This window comes from Archocentrus centrarchus, chromosome 13 (assembly GCF_007364275.1).
Source record: "Archocentrus centrarchus isolate MPI-CPG fArcCen1 chromosome 13, fArcCen1, whole genome shotgun sequence".
NCBI lineage: Eukaryota > Metazoa > Chordata > Actinopteri > Cichliformes > Cichlidae > Archocentrus > Archocentrus centrarchus.
This window is the reverse complement of record NC_044358.1, coordinates 27,399,321-27,416,536: the sequence shown is the minus strand read 5'-3', so window position 1 is coordinate 27,416,536 and position 17,216 is coordinate 27,399,321. Positions and strand designations below refer to the sequence as shown.

General features: G+C 40.3%; 1 protein-coding gene across 1 annotated transcript; it reads left to right on the top strand.

Moving 5' to 3' along the window:
• The first annotated feature begins 82 nt into the window (after positions 1–82).
• LOC115790827 (BICD family-like cargo adapter 1) lies at positions 83–16,506 on the top strand. Its single transcript, XM_030744792.1, has 10 exons — positions 83–331; positions 2,113–2,328; positions 7,990–8,109; positions 9,096–9,242; positions 9,774–9,956; positions 12,760–12,924; positions 13,635–13,712; positions 14,002–14,114; positions 14,465–14,585; positions 15,656–16,506. The coding sequence occupies exons 1-10, from the start codon at positions 83–85 to the stop codon at positions 15,893–15,895; spliced, it is 1,632 nt and encodes a 543-aa protein (XP_030600652.1). The 3' UTR covers positions 15,896–16,506.
• The last annotated feature ends 710 nt before the right edge of the window (positions 16,507–17,216 follow it).

Below are 17,216 nucleotides of genomic sequence, written 5' to 3'. Positions count from 1 at the left end.
CGCGAATGGGCATCTACAGATGCGCATTAATGGCACCATTTCCGCGCATTTGTGCATATAAGGAGATATTATTAAAATAGTTATGGATCGGCTCGACGATTGGAGCTTCAAGTCCAAGAAAATAATGGACCTGGAGGAGGATTTCTTTTTCCACTATGGAGCGGAGGAAATGACAGATTATCAGGACCCCACTGAACTTCTGGCTGCTTTGAAACAAAAGGAGGAAGAGGTTATTTTGGCAGCCCAGCTGGGAAACGCATTGCTCCTAGAAAACCGTCAGCTGAAGGAGCAGAGCGACAAACTTCATGAACAATACGCAGAGAAGCTGGAGGTAAGATCAATCCGATTCCCTATAGGAGAATTCATAATGTAAAATAAGTTTTAGAATAATCTAAAGTATTCGGTGAAGCGTTAAGGTTATACAGTACGTCAGGGTTACTGCTGTTTGGAGTGGGCGGGTAAAAAAGTTTTCCTGATGTCCAAAGATAAGGCTGTTATTGCTTTTCTGCCTTAAGCACAAAAAAGCGTTAAAACTGCGGCTTTCTCGCGTTTTGCTGGATCGCAGACTGGAGGGAAAATAGAAACAGTGTCGCCTACGAGATTAATTACCAATAATTCCGATACAGTGTGTCACAAATGCAGTGATGAGAGGCAACTTGCACCTGCTCGTTTGTATCTTTATTGTTTTACGTTGAAATGACGACTTGAAATACTCGACAGCTTTAATAATAAAGCAATATATCGAGTATTTTATTGGGAGAAGCGTCTGAGGTAATGCATCGATTGCACTATACTGAAGAGTTCTTGCTATTTTGTCGACCCCATGAACACCCAGGGCACGAAATGCGAGGGGAGCTTGTAAATGCAATAAGTCTGAATGCAGAGGTGTTCCTAATAAACTTTACAAAATGAGTCTTAAATGTGCCATATTTGCGTAACCAAAGAAGCTGCCAAACTATAATGTAAACAGGCAGAAATGCTGGTTTCATGTGGAAATGATTGTGTTGCTACACTTTCCTAACTCCGTGGAAACATCTCTTGTGTTCTCCCAGTGACTGTAAAAGTATTTCCAGCTTAGCAGGCCTGTCAGTACTGAAATTCGTCTGAGGCAGCCTTGCTGCATACTTGCGAGACACTACAACTCCTCACGAGGCTTCAGTACTAGTCATACACAGTTTCACTGGGATCACCTCGTTGCTCACCCACTGTTGGCGTCTTGAAGTTGCTCCGTGATGACTGCAGCAAATGCAGTAAAAGTGAGCGGCTGGAATGAAGAGGTTTCCAAGCGTTTGTCTCGGTCGACTTGTGCTGCACTGAATCACGTTGAGAGGTTGTAATGACCTTATCGCTTTCTCGGGGTGATGCTGATGTCTCTATCAGATGTTCACATTTAAATCCTATCAGGTATGACAGTCACTTAAATCACTGCAAGGACAAAAAGACAGGGTGCTAATGTTACTTTACAAAGTGATATAAACATGCTGCACGAACTCTCCTGATTGGATTTGCAAAAGAGGTGTGATAAATGTGTGGATCAGTCAGTATGTTTTTAGGTTGTTTTTTTTTTTTTTTAAAGCCTTCGTTGTGTTCAGAAAGTGGAGAGAGAGAGAACAGGGGGAAGATGTGCAGTAAATGGCCTTGGGGCAACTTCAAACCCAGGCCTCTGCATTAACCATATGGCATATGGGTCACCTTCTTAACCCAGTGAGAAGCAGTTGGCACTGGATCAATCAGTTTTTATGGGAAATTAATGTGTAGATTAATTTTCTCTTGCCTGACTAATTGACCGATCATTTAAGCTCTAAAGGAATGTATGAAAACAGAATGGATTTTTTCCCCTTCTAGCTTTAATTATATCAGTTACCCCATTGTTATGAATTCAAATTACAGCTGTTTAACATTTCCTGTGATCCTTCAGAGCACTAAATGAGCTTGACAGGTGCTTTTCCCTCTAAACAATATGCTCATGACGACATTTACTGGCACTATAGTTCTGAGTCAATATAAACACGAGGACTGAACTGTATTCACTTGACATTTTAAAATCTTTGTTTTGCCACCCCAACCCCAAGGTCACCTGTTAAGGCATTTCTTCTTTTTCACCTCTGATAGGAGCTGGAGCAGGGAAGGCATGAGCTGCGACTGAAGCTGGAGGGCTGCCATTCCCAGTGGGAGAGCCAGGTGGGCGAGCTGGAGGGGGATGTGAGGGAACTGAGCGCCCAGGTGGAGCAGCTCACCCGGGCGCTGAGCGAGGCCGAGAGGGATAAGAGTCGAGCTCAGCTGGAGCACATCGAGAATACTCAGCGGCTCCAGGAGGAGCTCAAAACTGTGAGTCCCACAAATGGATAGTTTTAGGGTTTTTTTTTCCTCTTTGATACTCAAAATGTAACTGAGCCTCAGTGAAACGAACACCGGCAGTAGATCCAAAGCTGTAGCCTGTCTGAGTAAAACTAGAAAGTCACCAAATCCACAATGAAACTCTGGTTTCTTTGCACACTACTCCGGTATCAGTCTAACTGTATCTGATCTAAACCAATGCTGCACTTGAGAATGTTTGTAGGTTCTTAGCAAGGTCACAGCAACATACTTCTTTTACAAATATGAGTTTTGATAAACAAGAAAGAGAGCGACAAATCTACAGTCAACTGGTATCTGCGTATCAAATTCCTCAGGCAAATCAGCAATGTCAAGTGTGGAGCAGGAGGGAAACGATATGTAAACAAGAGGAGGAGGGAAACTTAAAGCTAGACTTTATTTTAAATCCAAGAGAGGGGGAGGAAAGCTTAGAAAATACCTGGAAGAAGCTTTGTTCAAGTTCAGCTCAATTAATTCAGTTCATGGCCATAAACCATAGAAAAATGGTCTGAATAATTAATTGCACATAGATTAGATTTATGAAAACAATGTAAGGTGTTAAGCTGGTTTATTCAGTAACATGACGTTAACCTTTAACTTGTACTTGTATCATGGGGACACTGACGGCATGCATCTGACTCACATCATCATGACTTCTTGTGCATTCAAGTCAAATATTGATGATCTCGAGTGTTTTATTCCAAGGAAATGGTATACACTGTACAGAAAATCAGACCAGTGACATGTTACACAGCCTCTTATCAGTGTTGCTGACTGGATCCCACAGCTGGACAGACTCGGGTATTTTTCCAGGCTGAGAAAGTGAAGATTTTTTTGCTCGGCATTGCTGTTGTGACGTGTTGCGTTCCACATGACAAACTGCTGTTTATGCAGAATGAATGGCAGACGCGAACTTGAAAAGTTAAAAATGAATCCAAACAACAGCGCCCTCCCTCCCAAGAGTCAAGGTCCACGGAATAAGGAACTCTGAGCTTCCTGCCCCCTCTATGCTCGGGCTGAAGCACTTAGTGTGTGGAACTCAGACTCGCTAGAAGTTCAGGAAAACACCAATTTAGATAAAAGCTTTTATCTCTCAGTTTGAGCTGTTTTAGGGGAGAGGGAGGTGAAGGAAATGTTTTATTTGGCTGCCTGGTGTCAGACAAGGGTGACTCTGGACTCTGTGTGGTTGTAAAGTTGAGAGAAGAGACAGAATCTTAAGACGCTCCATGTCTGACGAGTCTTTACCTGATGTGGTGAAAGATACTGCTGCTTCTGTTGGACAGCTATCTGTTGGGGTGAGTTGTTGCTGTAGTTCACTGATTATGTGAGCCTGGGTTTGTGTTTCCTACTGCTGTGACTCAAACAGCTTGGTTTTGTTCAGGCTATCCTGTTCAGGCTTCAGTAGGCTGTTCAGTAGTTTGTTTTCTTTTTAACCTTAAAATAGTTGGTTCTTGTGGCTTTTATAACAACAAAGATATTTAAGGTGCTAAGAGCTGCAGCTGTTGGTTTCCATTTATATATTTAATATGTGCACTGTTAGCTCTGTAGACAGAAATACATTAGATTAGTCAGTCCCTGACTTGGAGTACAAGCAGCCTACCCTACTGTACCCTGGGGTACATGGCCAGATTAACTCAACCAATCTGAAAAAACAGAAATTACATTTTTAATTTAAAAACTTAATGGACCTGAACTAGTGAGAGAGGAAAGGTTAACAGTTAACTTTGAGTAGATGTAGACAGATATATGGCATAAATTGATACGAAATGGTAAAGAAAAAAAAAAGAAGTTTTAAATAGCTAGCAGAAATTCTGATTTAAAAAATTAAAAATTATATTTAGGTTTCTCACTTAACATTGTGTCCACATTGTTTAAGTGTTATGATACAGCTACTGGCTGCTAGGAAAAAATGACAACCAGTGTCCAGCAATGCAAACCGGAAATGGAGAATGTTCACCTTCAAAGTAAAAATTGTGCTTCAGCACTGCAACAAACATGTTTCAAAAGGCACAACTTTTACTTCGAAGACAAATGGTCTCTGTTTCTTGTCGCACTTTTTACAGTTTCACTACAACTCAAAGAGTAGCTTGACAGTGTTTGTAGACAAGTCCATCACTTCCATTCAAACTACGACCACAGCAATATGCTAGAGATCAAAGCAGTCACGTAGAGGTTTTTTCCAACTGCTTGGGGACTACTAATAACAGGTGCTTGCCAGGGAGTCACTGACCGGTGTGTGACTGGGGGCTCTAGCAGTCATTTTACCAGCAACTGCCATCAACCTTCAGCAAATGCTTGCAACTGGCTCGGGAATGCACTTTTTTTTTAATTTTAACCAGTCACTAGTGGTTGCCAGATGGTTGCAGACTGGTCTCTAGGCTTGTTTGACTGGGGTCTTATTTCCTTGATCCTACATTGTCACCATGATTGTCACATGTATTAAAATGGCAAACAAGTTAACATCGAGTGGTTAGTGGTCACGTGTCTACAAAACCTCAATAACGATGACACTTGTTAAAGGGCCCTGATTATGGAAGTGAATGTTCTATTCATTTTCTCCATTGAAGTTTCAGAAAATCCTGATTATAAAGCGTTTTAACCCTTGAACCAAGGATGCTAACTAAATAAAATGAATTTGCAGGGTTAACCATTTCCTTGGTAACAATGACCTTAGAGTTATCGCTGTTTCAATTTAGTATTAAGGGTAGAGCAGTTCTTTTCCACTACATGCCAACAAAGTGCTTGTTTTTGTTAAAAGCAGGTTAATAATATGCAGATTTATGGTTTCTCAAATTGTTGATAAAAAGTATAATGTTTAAAAGTATAGAAATAAGTAAAATTGTTAGCTGAAAATATGGATAAACTGTTAAAATTGTTAATGCACAAACTTTATGCATAAAAACTTGAAAATTATTTGTTGAAAGTACAAGCTAGAAAACTAGCTAATGAAATGAGTTCAATTGTTAGCTAAAACTTAAAAATGTATATAAACAGTTAAAATTTTTAGCTATATGGCTAGAAGTCCTCAAAGTGTAGTTAAACAATTGCAGTTGTTGGATAAACTAAGACAGTTCATTAGCCATAACTGACAAATGGTAAGCTGACGTGAAGGTTTCTCACTGATTGCAACAAAATATTTTTTTAATTATGAAACTATGAGCAGAGTCTGACAGGAATCTGGAGGAGGGTGTGAATACGATCACAATGGTTTGACAATCAAACAATCAAACAGAAACTATAGAAAGAATTTTCCAGCAGCATCAAAAGTTTTGCTGTGAACCTCTGTCCTGGTGCACAGGAGGAAACAGATGCATAAAAACAATATTGATGCGTGCCAAATTGTCACATAGTGCAGACTGTTAAAACAGGAGCGCTGGAGCAGAAACGAAGTGCTGAAAATCTCAGGGAGAGGTGAAGGATGTCAGGGTGCTTTTCTTCTGATTACATTACAAATCATTCCTGTAACTGCAAACCAGGCTGAGAACACTTTGGTCAAACATTAATCACTTTGCCTTTGTCAGTCTCTTAATTTATCACTTCAGCTAGGTTAATGAAGGAGTTTCCCGGCAGTCTCTTACACAGAAAAACATGTAGACTATTTATATTCTGAATGTGCAGCAATCAAGTGTGATTGTTGCACATAGTAGAAGAAATAAATTGTAATGATTTTTGTTGAAGTCTTGTGCAACATTTTCATTGCATTAGAAAGCTGAATATGAACACATTTACTGGATAAGACATACCAGGCTTAAATGGGAGTATGATTTCTGGATGATAAGCTGGAAATGCTGATAATATCCTGCATGTTTTCTTGAGTCATTTGTTCAATTAAAAAAAAAAAAAAATCAGTATTTACAGTTGTCATGTCATACACACACACACACACACACATATATATATATATATATATATATATATATATATATATATATATATATATATATATATATATATATATATATATATATATATATATATATATATATATACTTTTAAAATGTAACTTTGTCTTCAATTTCTCTTTTCTTTTCTGTTCCCAGAGTGGATTTGGTCGTTTCACTTTGGTTTTCATTGTTTAAAAATGTTTAGTTTCAGTTTAGTTTTCATTAGTTTCAGGATAGTCTAATTTTTGAATTGGTGTAGTATATGGGCTTTTTGTCAGGAGCTCTGAAAGTTATATGTAATGCTACCAGTATAAATACAAGTGGACGCACAGCCATGCAGATATCTCAGTCTCATAAAAAAGAAGCCTCCTGAGGCATGTTATTTTTTTGATTGTTTTCACACACGGCGTTAGTTTTTAGTTTAGTTTTTTACATATCACTCACACGGGCAGCATTTTATTGAAGTTGTGACAAATTCCTAACTGTTTACATTGTTAAGACAAGCCCCCGTGACCTCTGCCAGCATCACCAAGCTCACAGACAAAGAGGAAAACACAGTATACACTGCAGAGAGATACAAATCTCTAATTTTCTCCTATGATGGTGCCCCAACGCCCCTTCATCCCAGGGGAAAGCCGTCCTTTCTGTGTGCTTCCCGAGGGGCTCGGTTGTAGCTGTGGAAGCCAGCTGCTGGGTACCTCAGCGTTTGGACTCATGAATTCTTGTTTTGGTGAATCTCAGTGGGTCGGTGCCTCTATTGTCAAAGAGGCCCAAATTGAAATGTTCATTTTTAAGCCCCCACTTCTTCTCTTCACACTGTCTCCCCCTGCTTTTGTGATTGCCCATCAGTGCCTGCTTTACTCTCATCAAACACACACACACATACACACACTTCCCTCTACTTTTGTCACACACACCTACCTCACATCCTCCATACACTGCTATGAACACATACTTTCAAGCTGTTCCCTCCAGCTTTCACTCTCGTGATGTCCGAGTTCACCCTCTGCCACATTGTTGTTTAATGTGGCATGATGATGTCACCATCAAGACCAAGATGCCCTCTGCTCCATCTGCCGTAGAGGCTGGCCTTTCATCTTGTATTATGTGGCATTGATTAGGCCTGACAGGGGCCCGCCGAACTGCTGAGTAAGGGAAACTGAGGGTCCCAGTCCAGGACAGAGGGGGGGGGGGGGGGGTGATGGGTGGCCTGTTCAGTGGGGCTGTAAAACAAGCCGAGCCGCTTCCCAAAATTTTAATGTAGCAGAATATTTTTGTGTTTGAAAGAGCTCTCGTATTTTTCATTGGACCAATATTCACAATGTTCTATGGCTAAAGCTGAAAATGGGAAGGATTATAATGAATCGTGTCAGTACCTCTTAGAGCTACCCTGTTTCTGACCCCAGTTTTGGAAACCCTGTCTCTTATCTTCGTTTTGCTGCAGGGCTATCAGAAAAAACAATACCAAACACATTTCATTTTAGTCATCTAATCCCCAGCTTCTTCTCATCTTGGTCTAGACTGCAGGGCTTTAGCCAAGAGAGATTTTGGATACAACATTATGGCTTCTGTTTTCTTAAAGCTCAAGCCTGAAGACAGGCTTCGTTTTGGAGTTTCACTTTGGCTGATACGCGTGCATGATGCCAGTCTCTAGCTGAGATTGTTTTAACCCTATCCATGTTTCTCATTTTATTTTACACCCTTTGTGAATCTCCTGCGTTTGTGTTTTCTTTCTGATGTGCACCTATAGGCAATGGAGGTGGAGAGAGCCATGTCCAGTGAGCTGCAGGCTCTGAAACAGGAGCTGCAACAAAAAGGAAGTCACAACAGGCAGCAGGACGAGGAGCTGATGAGTGCAATGAGAGAGCAGGTAAGTCCACTAATGAGACACGACAGTCACGTGTACCTCATATTTTGATGATATATTTTGATGTACATGCAGGTGAAAACTATACAACCAACCAACCAACCAGCTATTCAGCTTTAGGATGTTGAATCCTATAGGATATTGACCATTTGCTTCTTAGGCACTTACTGCAAATGCAGTGAAACATTACCTCATTTTGTTTAAAGTGAACCACGTAGTTATTTTTACTTTCCATCTGGTGCTTAGCTTATTTTGTGCATTTATAAAGATTATTAGTGGGGAAAAAAAAACACCTGTTCCCTCAGGCAAATAAATTCCCAATAAGACTTTTATTTTTTTATTTAAATATTTAAGTTTAAAGCATATTTTGTCTTGTTACACTCTGTCTGGTGATTTGAATTTTACAGACGATATATATACATAATATGTCAACTATACGTAATACATAAAATTAATCTTTTCTTCTACATAAGGAATTTTATTTAGTGCAAACTGGCAATGGGAAAAACCAAATAAATGTGGAGACATAAAACAAAAGAATAACAGAAAAGTACAGGACAAACAGGAGCACAAACTGGAAAAAGTACTATAATGGTCATTATTGTTTTGATGAAAAGTTTAAAAAAGTAATATCAGTGATTAACTTAAACCATTTAGCAAAAGCAGGATTTGTTTGACTCTTGAAATATTGGAGATCAAGTTCAAATTCTTGTTTGGATGTACTTGGTGCCAAGAGAGACATTATCTCCTGAATGTGATAAACACAGTGGGGCACATTCTCAATAAATTGATAAATTATTCATTTCCGAAAAGGAGAAGCAAAACAGACTTTCCAAGTAAAAGTGGAAAGGTCTGAGGTTCAAATATCAACTTTATTGCTCCTGTTAGTGGATTCTTGTGGTGTGATGCAAAAGAGTAATATGAGACAGTGAGAATTTTTCTCCCTGAGAAAAAATGACTTTCTTATCTGTGTTTGCACGTTTTTCCAGGTGTTGCGTCTCACACAGAAGGAACAGGTGCTGGAGCAGCGGTTGGAGAGCGTGTGTCAAGAAAATGAAGAGCTGAGGGCGAGTTTGGCCTCCTTACACACACGCTTGGCTCTGCACGACCAACTCAACAAGCAGCACAGCCAGCAGGTACCAACACAAATACATTACATGGTTGTGCAGAAAGCACATGGCAACGCCAAGACTGTAATTTGATTTTCAAAGTAAATAAGCCATCTGAATAATGTTCACTGTAGCATCAAAACAGTGCAAAACAGCATCGTGCAGTTGGTGCATGACTGAAAGAGCCCCAATAACAAAGGGATTTTCTGCTCCCTGTCTGGCAGCCTGGGTTTCGGTGGGATTTTGGAAAGTATTGCTAAACAATCACCTCATTCCCGTCATTGTATCTCTTACCTGCAATTCTGGATTCCTGCTCATGTTCCTTTAGTTTCATGTTGGGCTGTAGGCTGGAATCTGGCATGTCAAGATTTCTTCCACACGTTGGTACAGTTTGTTTACACAAGTGTCATATTACAGGTTTTTTTAAAATCCCATTTGACTCTAGGCTTCAGTCATTCATGTGTGTAATCTAGAAGGATTAATAATCTGATCTTCTCATAACCTCTTCATCACACTTCATTCATGTCTGCGCGTGTGTGTCTCTCCTTGTGTTTTCAGCTAGCCGAGGCGTGGCAGGAGGTGGAGGCGGCGCAGGGTCATTCACAGCAGCTACAGGCCCAGGTGGAGGAGCTTCAGGAGGAGGTGTCCCTGCAGGAAGCCAGGAGCTACGGTGACGCCTCCCTGCTGTCCGAGCTGGAAAACAGCCTGGAGACAGTGGGCCTTGGAGTCAGCAAAGAAGAGGTAGATTCCTGTTTAATACAGTCAGAGCATACTTTAGAAAAAACGAAAAGATTCTTCTGACATTCTTTGTCAGACCAAAACATGTAGCATCTATCTCATTTAGTTTGTATACAAAGAAGTATTTAAATCCAGTTTTTCCAAGTTCCGTGTGAATAAGAGGTACAGCAAATGGTAAAATGTCCTGTGACCGGGTCATTGCATTGAGTTACATGCAGCCAAAAACAGTCTTTTTCTTACCGTGTTTTAGCTGAAGTTAATCGCCCCCACTATTCTTGTATATTTAGAACTGCTCTTTTAGTATCAAATTATACCCAGTATTTGTTTTCCATATAGTAAATAAGGAAATAATTAAATAAGAAAAAGATTTGGGGCGCCAGGGTGACTCAGGGTGTGAGCAGGTGACCATGTATTGAATGTGGCGGAGCGGTTGGCGCAGGCTCAAGTCCCGTCCTGCCGCTATTTACCGCATGTCTTCCCCATCTTTCCTCCTGCTTTCCTGTCTCTCTCCACTGCAAGAAATATCCAATACAGCCATAAAAAGGCCAAAAAAATCTTGAAAATAAAAAAAGATTTACTATATTGACCAAGAATCAGTTTTATTGTTATAGCAGCATATGCAGGTAGGTAATACAGTAATAAGTTTACACTGTATTTTTCTGTGCTGCTTATGCATTGGTCTAGTTGGCATTTTAGCATTTCTGGGTGCAATAAGCACAACTTTTTTTTACTTGGCTTTTTTGCAACGTTGTCTGCAATCCCTTGTTAGTGGTATACACACTATGTTACAGTATGTATCTGTATAATTTTAGATCGTAATACTCACTGTGAAACACAAAAACTGTTAGCAGCAGGTAAGAGGATTAGAAAAAGTTTGTAATTCCTGTTAAAGCACTGATAAGAATGCTGCTGAGCCGTTGTGCAAGACAAAATTGAAAAACATCCAAACAGCTCTGTGAAGGAGCAGCTGCACTGACTTTATCTCCATTCTGTGGCTGGCAGGTCTTTGCCTTAAGTTTGTGGTGTTGCAGTCTGCCCGCAATGATTCACAGGTCATGTGCGTTTTGAGGGGAATCTGTGTTCCTGTGATGACTGGAAATGAAAATATTAAACCAAGTCTTTCCTGAGAACAGGATCACACAGTCATAGCGCCAGAGATACATCATCTATACGTTGAATTTTGTAAAGAAGCACAGCAGCTGTCTCTACAGAGAGGGAACGCCATGACAGAACATGTTGTGCGAGTTCTCGGTGACAGTGTGACAGCGTGTTTGCTGTGAGGACACATTTTGTGAGGAGAAGGCGTGAAGATCCTGATTGTACAGAGCGAAGATCAGAAAGAAATATTGGATGAGGACTGGTACAGAAGGCACATGTTTGAATTGTGTCTGGGAGAGAACAGAAAACGTCCTCGCACCCTCCGTGTGTCTGCTGTAATTGTTGTGTTGCAGCAGGAAAATGCAATGTGTAGCTGCGCTCGTGAGTCACATTTCCTGTTTGTCGTGGCCACATTGTCAGAGAGAGTTTCCACATTGTTGTTACATGTAAGGTATATGATGCCAGTGCCTCACTATACATTTTTTTTTTTTACCAGCCACAATTACTGTTAAATTTTCAAGCATTTTAAATCGGCCTGATTTTATTATCTGTTAAATGTATAATTTACTCAGGATTCTCCAAAGTTTTGCAAACAATTGCATCTTATTGCCTGAAAAATGTTCTTGTTCAGTTATCTTTATGATCTGAGGTCACAAGCCAAGAGTTTCTCTGTCACATGATATGTATGACTCAGATAAGTTAAGTCTAGCAATGAGGTAATGCTGACTCTTTTTGTTGTATCAATATATGATGTCATTCAAGACATTATGTGTGAGAAGATGGGGAATACTCACAGGAGCAGAGAAAAATAAATAAATAAAGAATTTTTTGTGGTCAGGAAGATTTACTTGTTAAAATATCTGAAACACAAAATGCCTTTTAATATACAGTTAGGTCCATAGCAGCAGGACAAATTCTGAAGTGTGCAGGGCTCTACTTTCTGCTCAGATTCAGCCAAATGCTGCAAAACTGATTAGCTAGTGCTTCATAGTGCAAATGGATTATGATCCAAAGCATACTGCAAAAGCAAGCCAAGAGTTTCTCAAGCCAAAGAAATTGTATATTCCTCAGAGGAAGTCAAGTCAGTCACCTGATCTCAACGCAACAGTGCACGCATCAGAATCAGAAGGTTTTATTGCCATATGGGTGAACAGGTTCACAACATTAGGAAATTGCTGCGGTACTTTGTGCTTACATAAAAACAAATATGTATAAAAACTATAACACAATATTACAAAATATACAGTGCAGAGAATAATTACGATAAGTCATAATCATTTAGTGCAAAGCAGAAACCAGGTGAATGCTAAAGTGACTGTAAAGATAATAGAATGTAAACTATAGTCAGGTAATATGTACATGACAGTGCAGTGATCAGTGCAAACAGACAGGTGCACCTGAAGATCAGCACCTTGAAGGTGGTTGGCAGAGCATCTCAGGGGTTCTAGACTTTTTGTGAACCCCTTGAATTAAAGCTGAAACTCTGCACTTCAGTCAAATCTTGATCGTTTGGTTTAAAATGTACTGTGATGGTGTGCAGAGTTAAAGCTACAAAAACTAACTATAGGTCAAAACTCAAGTGGCAGCCTCCAAGCTGTGTAGATTTTCTTGCACTTTAAACAAAAGGTTAATAGGTTAATGCAGTTGAAACTTTTTTGAACGTCACAGTGAGCATAAATCGACATGTTTCCTCTGTTTTTTTGCTTAGTTAATGCAAGAAATGGGATCCATCCTTCAATTACTCCTCCCACTGACCAAGGAGCTGAACAGCTCAGAACAGCCAGAGGTCGTTGATCAGCAGGAAGACCTGAAGGCCATGGTGCAACGGCTGAAGGGAGTGGTTCAAACTCTTTCACAGGGATCCAGGCCACAGGTGAGCTGCAACCACATGAATAGCAAATGGGGCAGGAGAGGAAATGCAAACAAAAGCTGACCTTGTTGTCTGAAATATGAGAAGGATGGGAATAGTACACTGTAGCTTTTATCAGTATCCTTGAATCATAAAGTAATGTATGCAAAACTTCCAGCTCTGACGTCTGAGAACCTGAAAACCAGAAATACAGGGATGTATTAACACTGCGGAGCACATTTATTGCTTTTTAAACACAACATTCAAGTATGACTTGCGATGTAGCAACACTCCCAAAATTGTATCACTAACCTGTGTGTTTTTGTCATACAATCAGAGACAATTATACTGAAAGCACAGTTACTTCCTTGCTTTGTCTTTCTTTACTAGAGGTCGGACCCAGACGCAGGAAAAACTAAAATCATGGATCCCGAAAGCAGCCTGCTCACATGCTATAACTGCCCAACCTATCTACCCCCTAGTGGCTGTTAGAGGCACCATAGGGTCTTCACACAGGATACTTTGTCTACAGCAAGCATTTACAATTGTTCAGTTGTGTCTCATGGCATTTGTATTCCATTCAGAGCGGTAACATGAGTTTGTCAGTGTAACTAAATATCCAGCCTTGCCTCTTCGTCCCTCAGAGGCCCCCAGAAGTAGGCCAACAACACAGAAAATCCTTTTGGTGCGCACACGGCTAACACCTGATCTCTCTGTTAATGCTTCTCTCCCAGGAGCTGAATCAGGGTTTTGTCGAAGCGATGGGTGATAAAAGTGGAAATCCGAGCGCAGCGCAGGAGTTGAAAGATCAGGTAACTAAGTGATGAACGGACCTGTCTGTCAAGGAGGGGCAGCACCTGTGGCAGCAAACTGTTACCTGAGGAAAGGGCTGCACCAGTGCTGATCTTGTTATTATCCCCAAAATCCATCTTAATTTGATATCTAAATTCAACGATCCTTGAGCACCTTTGTTGAAATTGTAGTTGAACTTTCAAGTTTGATATATTTTTTTAATGCCTCAGAATTACAATTCCTAAGTAAATAAACTTAATTTATTTAGTTTATACTGTGGTCTAAAGGATTTGTATCTTCCTCCTGCAGAATGTGCAACTGCAACAAGAAAATACTGAACTGATGCAGAAGCTGCAGAGCGTTCAAGATCAAACTGACGTTGTCCAACAGGCCATCAGAGACCGAGATGAAGCCATAGCCAAGTAAGTTATGAGAACATTGAATCTTGATTACATGCATTATGTTCCTAGACAGAAAGACCCGAGGATGGCTCATCGGTTAGCCATGACACTGAGTTTGAACCTGTGACCGGTTTGAACATCCTTACTTTAAAATTCTTTGTGATGGGCGCCAGGGTGGCTCAGGGCGTGAGCAGGCGACCATGTATCCCACGTGGCGGAGTGGTCAGCACAGGTTCGAGTCCCGTCCTGTTGCTAATTGCTGTGTGTCTTCCCCATCGCTCCTCCCGCTTTCCTGTCTCTCTCCACTGCAAGAACTGCCCAATAAAGCCATGAAAAGGCCAAATAAAAAATTCTTTGTGACTTTTTTGTAGGAAAAACCTGATGGAAGAGGAATTGGTGAGAAGTAAAAATGATATGATGTCTCTCAACAACCAGTTACTGGAAGCCATCCAACGCAAACTGGAGCTGTCACAGGAGCTGGAGGCCTGGCAGGTAAGGTCCTGTTCTCCTCTGTAGACCTCCAGATGAATGATCTCTCTAACGTCACTTTGTCACACTGTCCTACCATCTTTCAATGTGTTGGAGGGCCTCCTGCTTCATAAAACACTTAAAATATTTAATCTCCTGCATCACTGGGGGAAAACCACATTTTGAGAGACGCTGTCTGCAGAGTTGGAAGTACAGTATATCAATCTAAGATTCCTGAGTGGAGAGTCGGAGACAGGCACCGCCATATCTCTCCGTGTCCTGACAGTTTGGAGGGCGTGTGTCTGTGAGCCCTTCTGTTGCTGAGTAACTATGCCAAGCTGAGCCATCTGCCTGAGTGTCTGAGCCTTCATGCTTTGATGAAGATAATGGAGATAATATTTAGAGCAAAACACTGATTCACTTCTTCAAATATTATGTTTCTTAGCAGCCAGAAGATGCAGGCTGTTTTCTTCTGTAAAGGCAAATAAATTGCCTTTACAGAAAATAAAGCGATGTAAATTGATATACATGACTTTTCGCACACACTCACCAGTCACTTTATTGGACCCACTGTTGCTTTCAGAGCTGGTTAGATTCATCAAATCTGATAGCTGACAAAGAAATAATCACACAAAGTCTTTTTATAACCTCGTTTTACTATTATGAAGAAATACCCTGACAAGGCACACTGTCCCAGTCTATCTCCCAGTACTTGGATTTCACCTTGACTGTGATTATTGGCTTTAAACCAATTGGTTCCTCCTAGCGGATCATCTCACCCTATCTCTGCTCAAACCATCTCAGCCTTGCCTCTTTAACTTAGTCTCTGAAACACTCAACCTGAGCTGTCCCTCGAATATACTAATTTCTAATCTTGTCCATCCTGGTGTCTCCCTGTGAAAATCTTAACATCTTAAAGACTTAATGACAATAAGAAAAAATATGTCACATTTTTCTGCAACACCAATTTCATTTTTTTAAAATGATATAATTGCAGTGCTGACATGTTATCTTTGCCAAGCATGAGATACCAGACGGAGTCCCTGCTCCTCAGACTTCCTGCTTATTTCCTCTTCCTCCCCACCTTTCCCCAGGATGACATCCAGATCTTCATTAACCAGCAGCTCAAGTCCCAGCAGCAGTTGGAGCAGCCTCAGAAGAAGCCCACCTCCAACAACAGCATGTCATTCTTCCGCAGACCCAGCAGGACGGCCTCCACGTGGACACGCCAGTCGTCCTCCTCCTCCTGGAACTCAGACTGTGATCAGGATAAAACCCAGTCCCCATGGAGGGACTGGTTAAGACGGGGCAAAGGGGCACAATACAGCAAATAATAAGCACTAAGTGCTAAAACACTACTGGACTACTGTGGAGCTGATGTACCAAGAGTAAAGGTCAAAGGGAACTTACAAGTGGAGCTGCTTGTACATCAAATGAAGAAAAAAAAAAAAAGCCATGAAGACAAACAGAGCCACTGCAAACAAAGACTTGTCAGACAGACATGTGCTGAAACACATTTCACTGAGAGGCCAGACCTTCTTAAAATGTAAACTGCGACAGCCTGGAGCACTAACATTTTGACAGAATTACAATTGAACGTTTGACTGTAAATGCTGCGCCTTGTTTTGTAATGTTGTGAATAAGTAGCTCAGTGTAAAGTATTTGTTCACATAAATGATAATTTAACACATCAAGACAGATGTCATGAAGGACAGCCATGAAGTAACTGATCAAACACTATGATTTTAGTTGGACTGAATTTGTCTTTACCATGTAGGATGTAAAAAGGTTATTTTTTTGTTCTTTTTTTTTATTGCCAGTTTTGCTAAATAATGTGTTTGAGAAACACTGTTTTCTTGTACCTTAAGAAAGATGTTGTTTTTTGTTTTTTTTTTAAATAATTTTGCTCTCATATTTTTTGTTAAAAACAAACACATTGTCTGAACCTTGGTGTGGTTTGTGTCTGTGGACAGCAGATATGTGTATTTTGTGTGACTCAATTTTCAGTATTGAAGCTGCTTGGTGCAAACTGACCACGTCTTGCAGGATTGCCAGAAAGTTTCAAAAAACATTAAATAATCCTCAGTTAGGTCTCTTTGTTCTCCACTGTCTATCTTCAAAACTGAACAAGATGAGCAAGAAGTTATTTACTGAATATGTCCTGGCTTTAATTTTTTCCCTCTTATTAGAGGAAAAAGATGCAAAAACAGTTACAAGATTAAACACAATATACAAATATGCCATAACATTAAAACCACCTTCTAAAAAAATCAAATCAACACACACGCACAGACACAAAACAAATCAGAAACAGGTTAATAACAGGAAGTCTGCTGCTGCCCTCTGCTGATGATCAGTAAACACTGCAGTCTTTAGTCAGAGGTAGATGTCCCTTAGCTGACTTTACAAGGATCTCACACATTGGATAACTGCAGCTGAAGTGCTAACACACACGGTAATGTGGTTACAGTTCAGTTTTGTTAAATAATTGCAAGTTATAATAAACAGTGAATTCAGCACTTTAATGACTTTAACTGTGGGTTATTTCAGATTAATATTTATGACTCGTATTCAGAGTTGCTCAGGTTCACTGTCCTGATATTCAGAAATCTATCCATCCATTTTCTTATGCTTATCCTTTTCACAGTCGTGGGC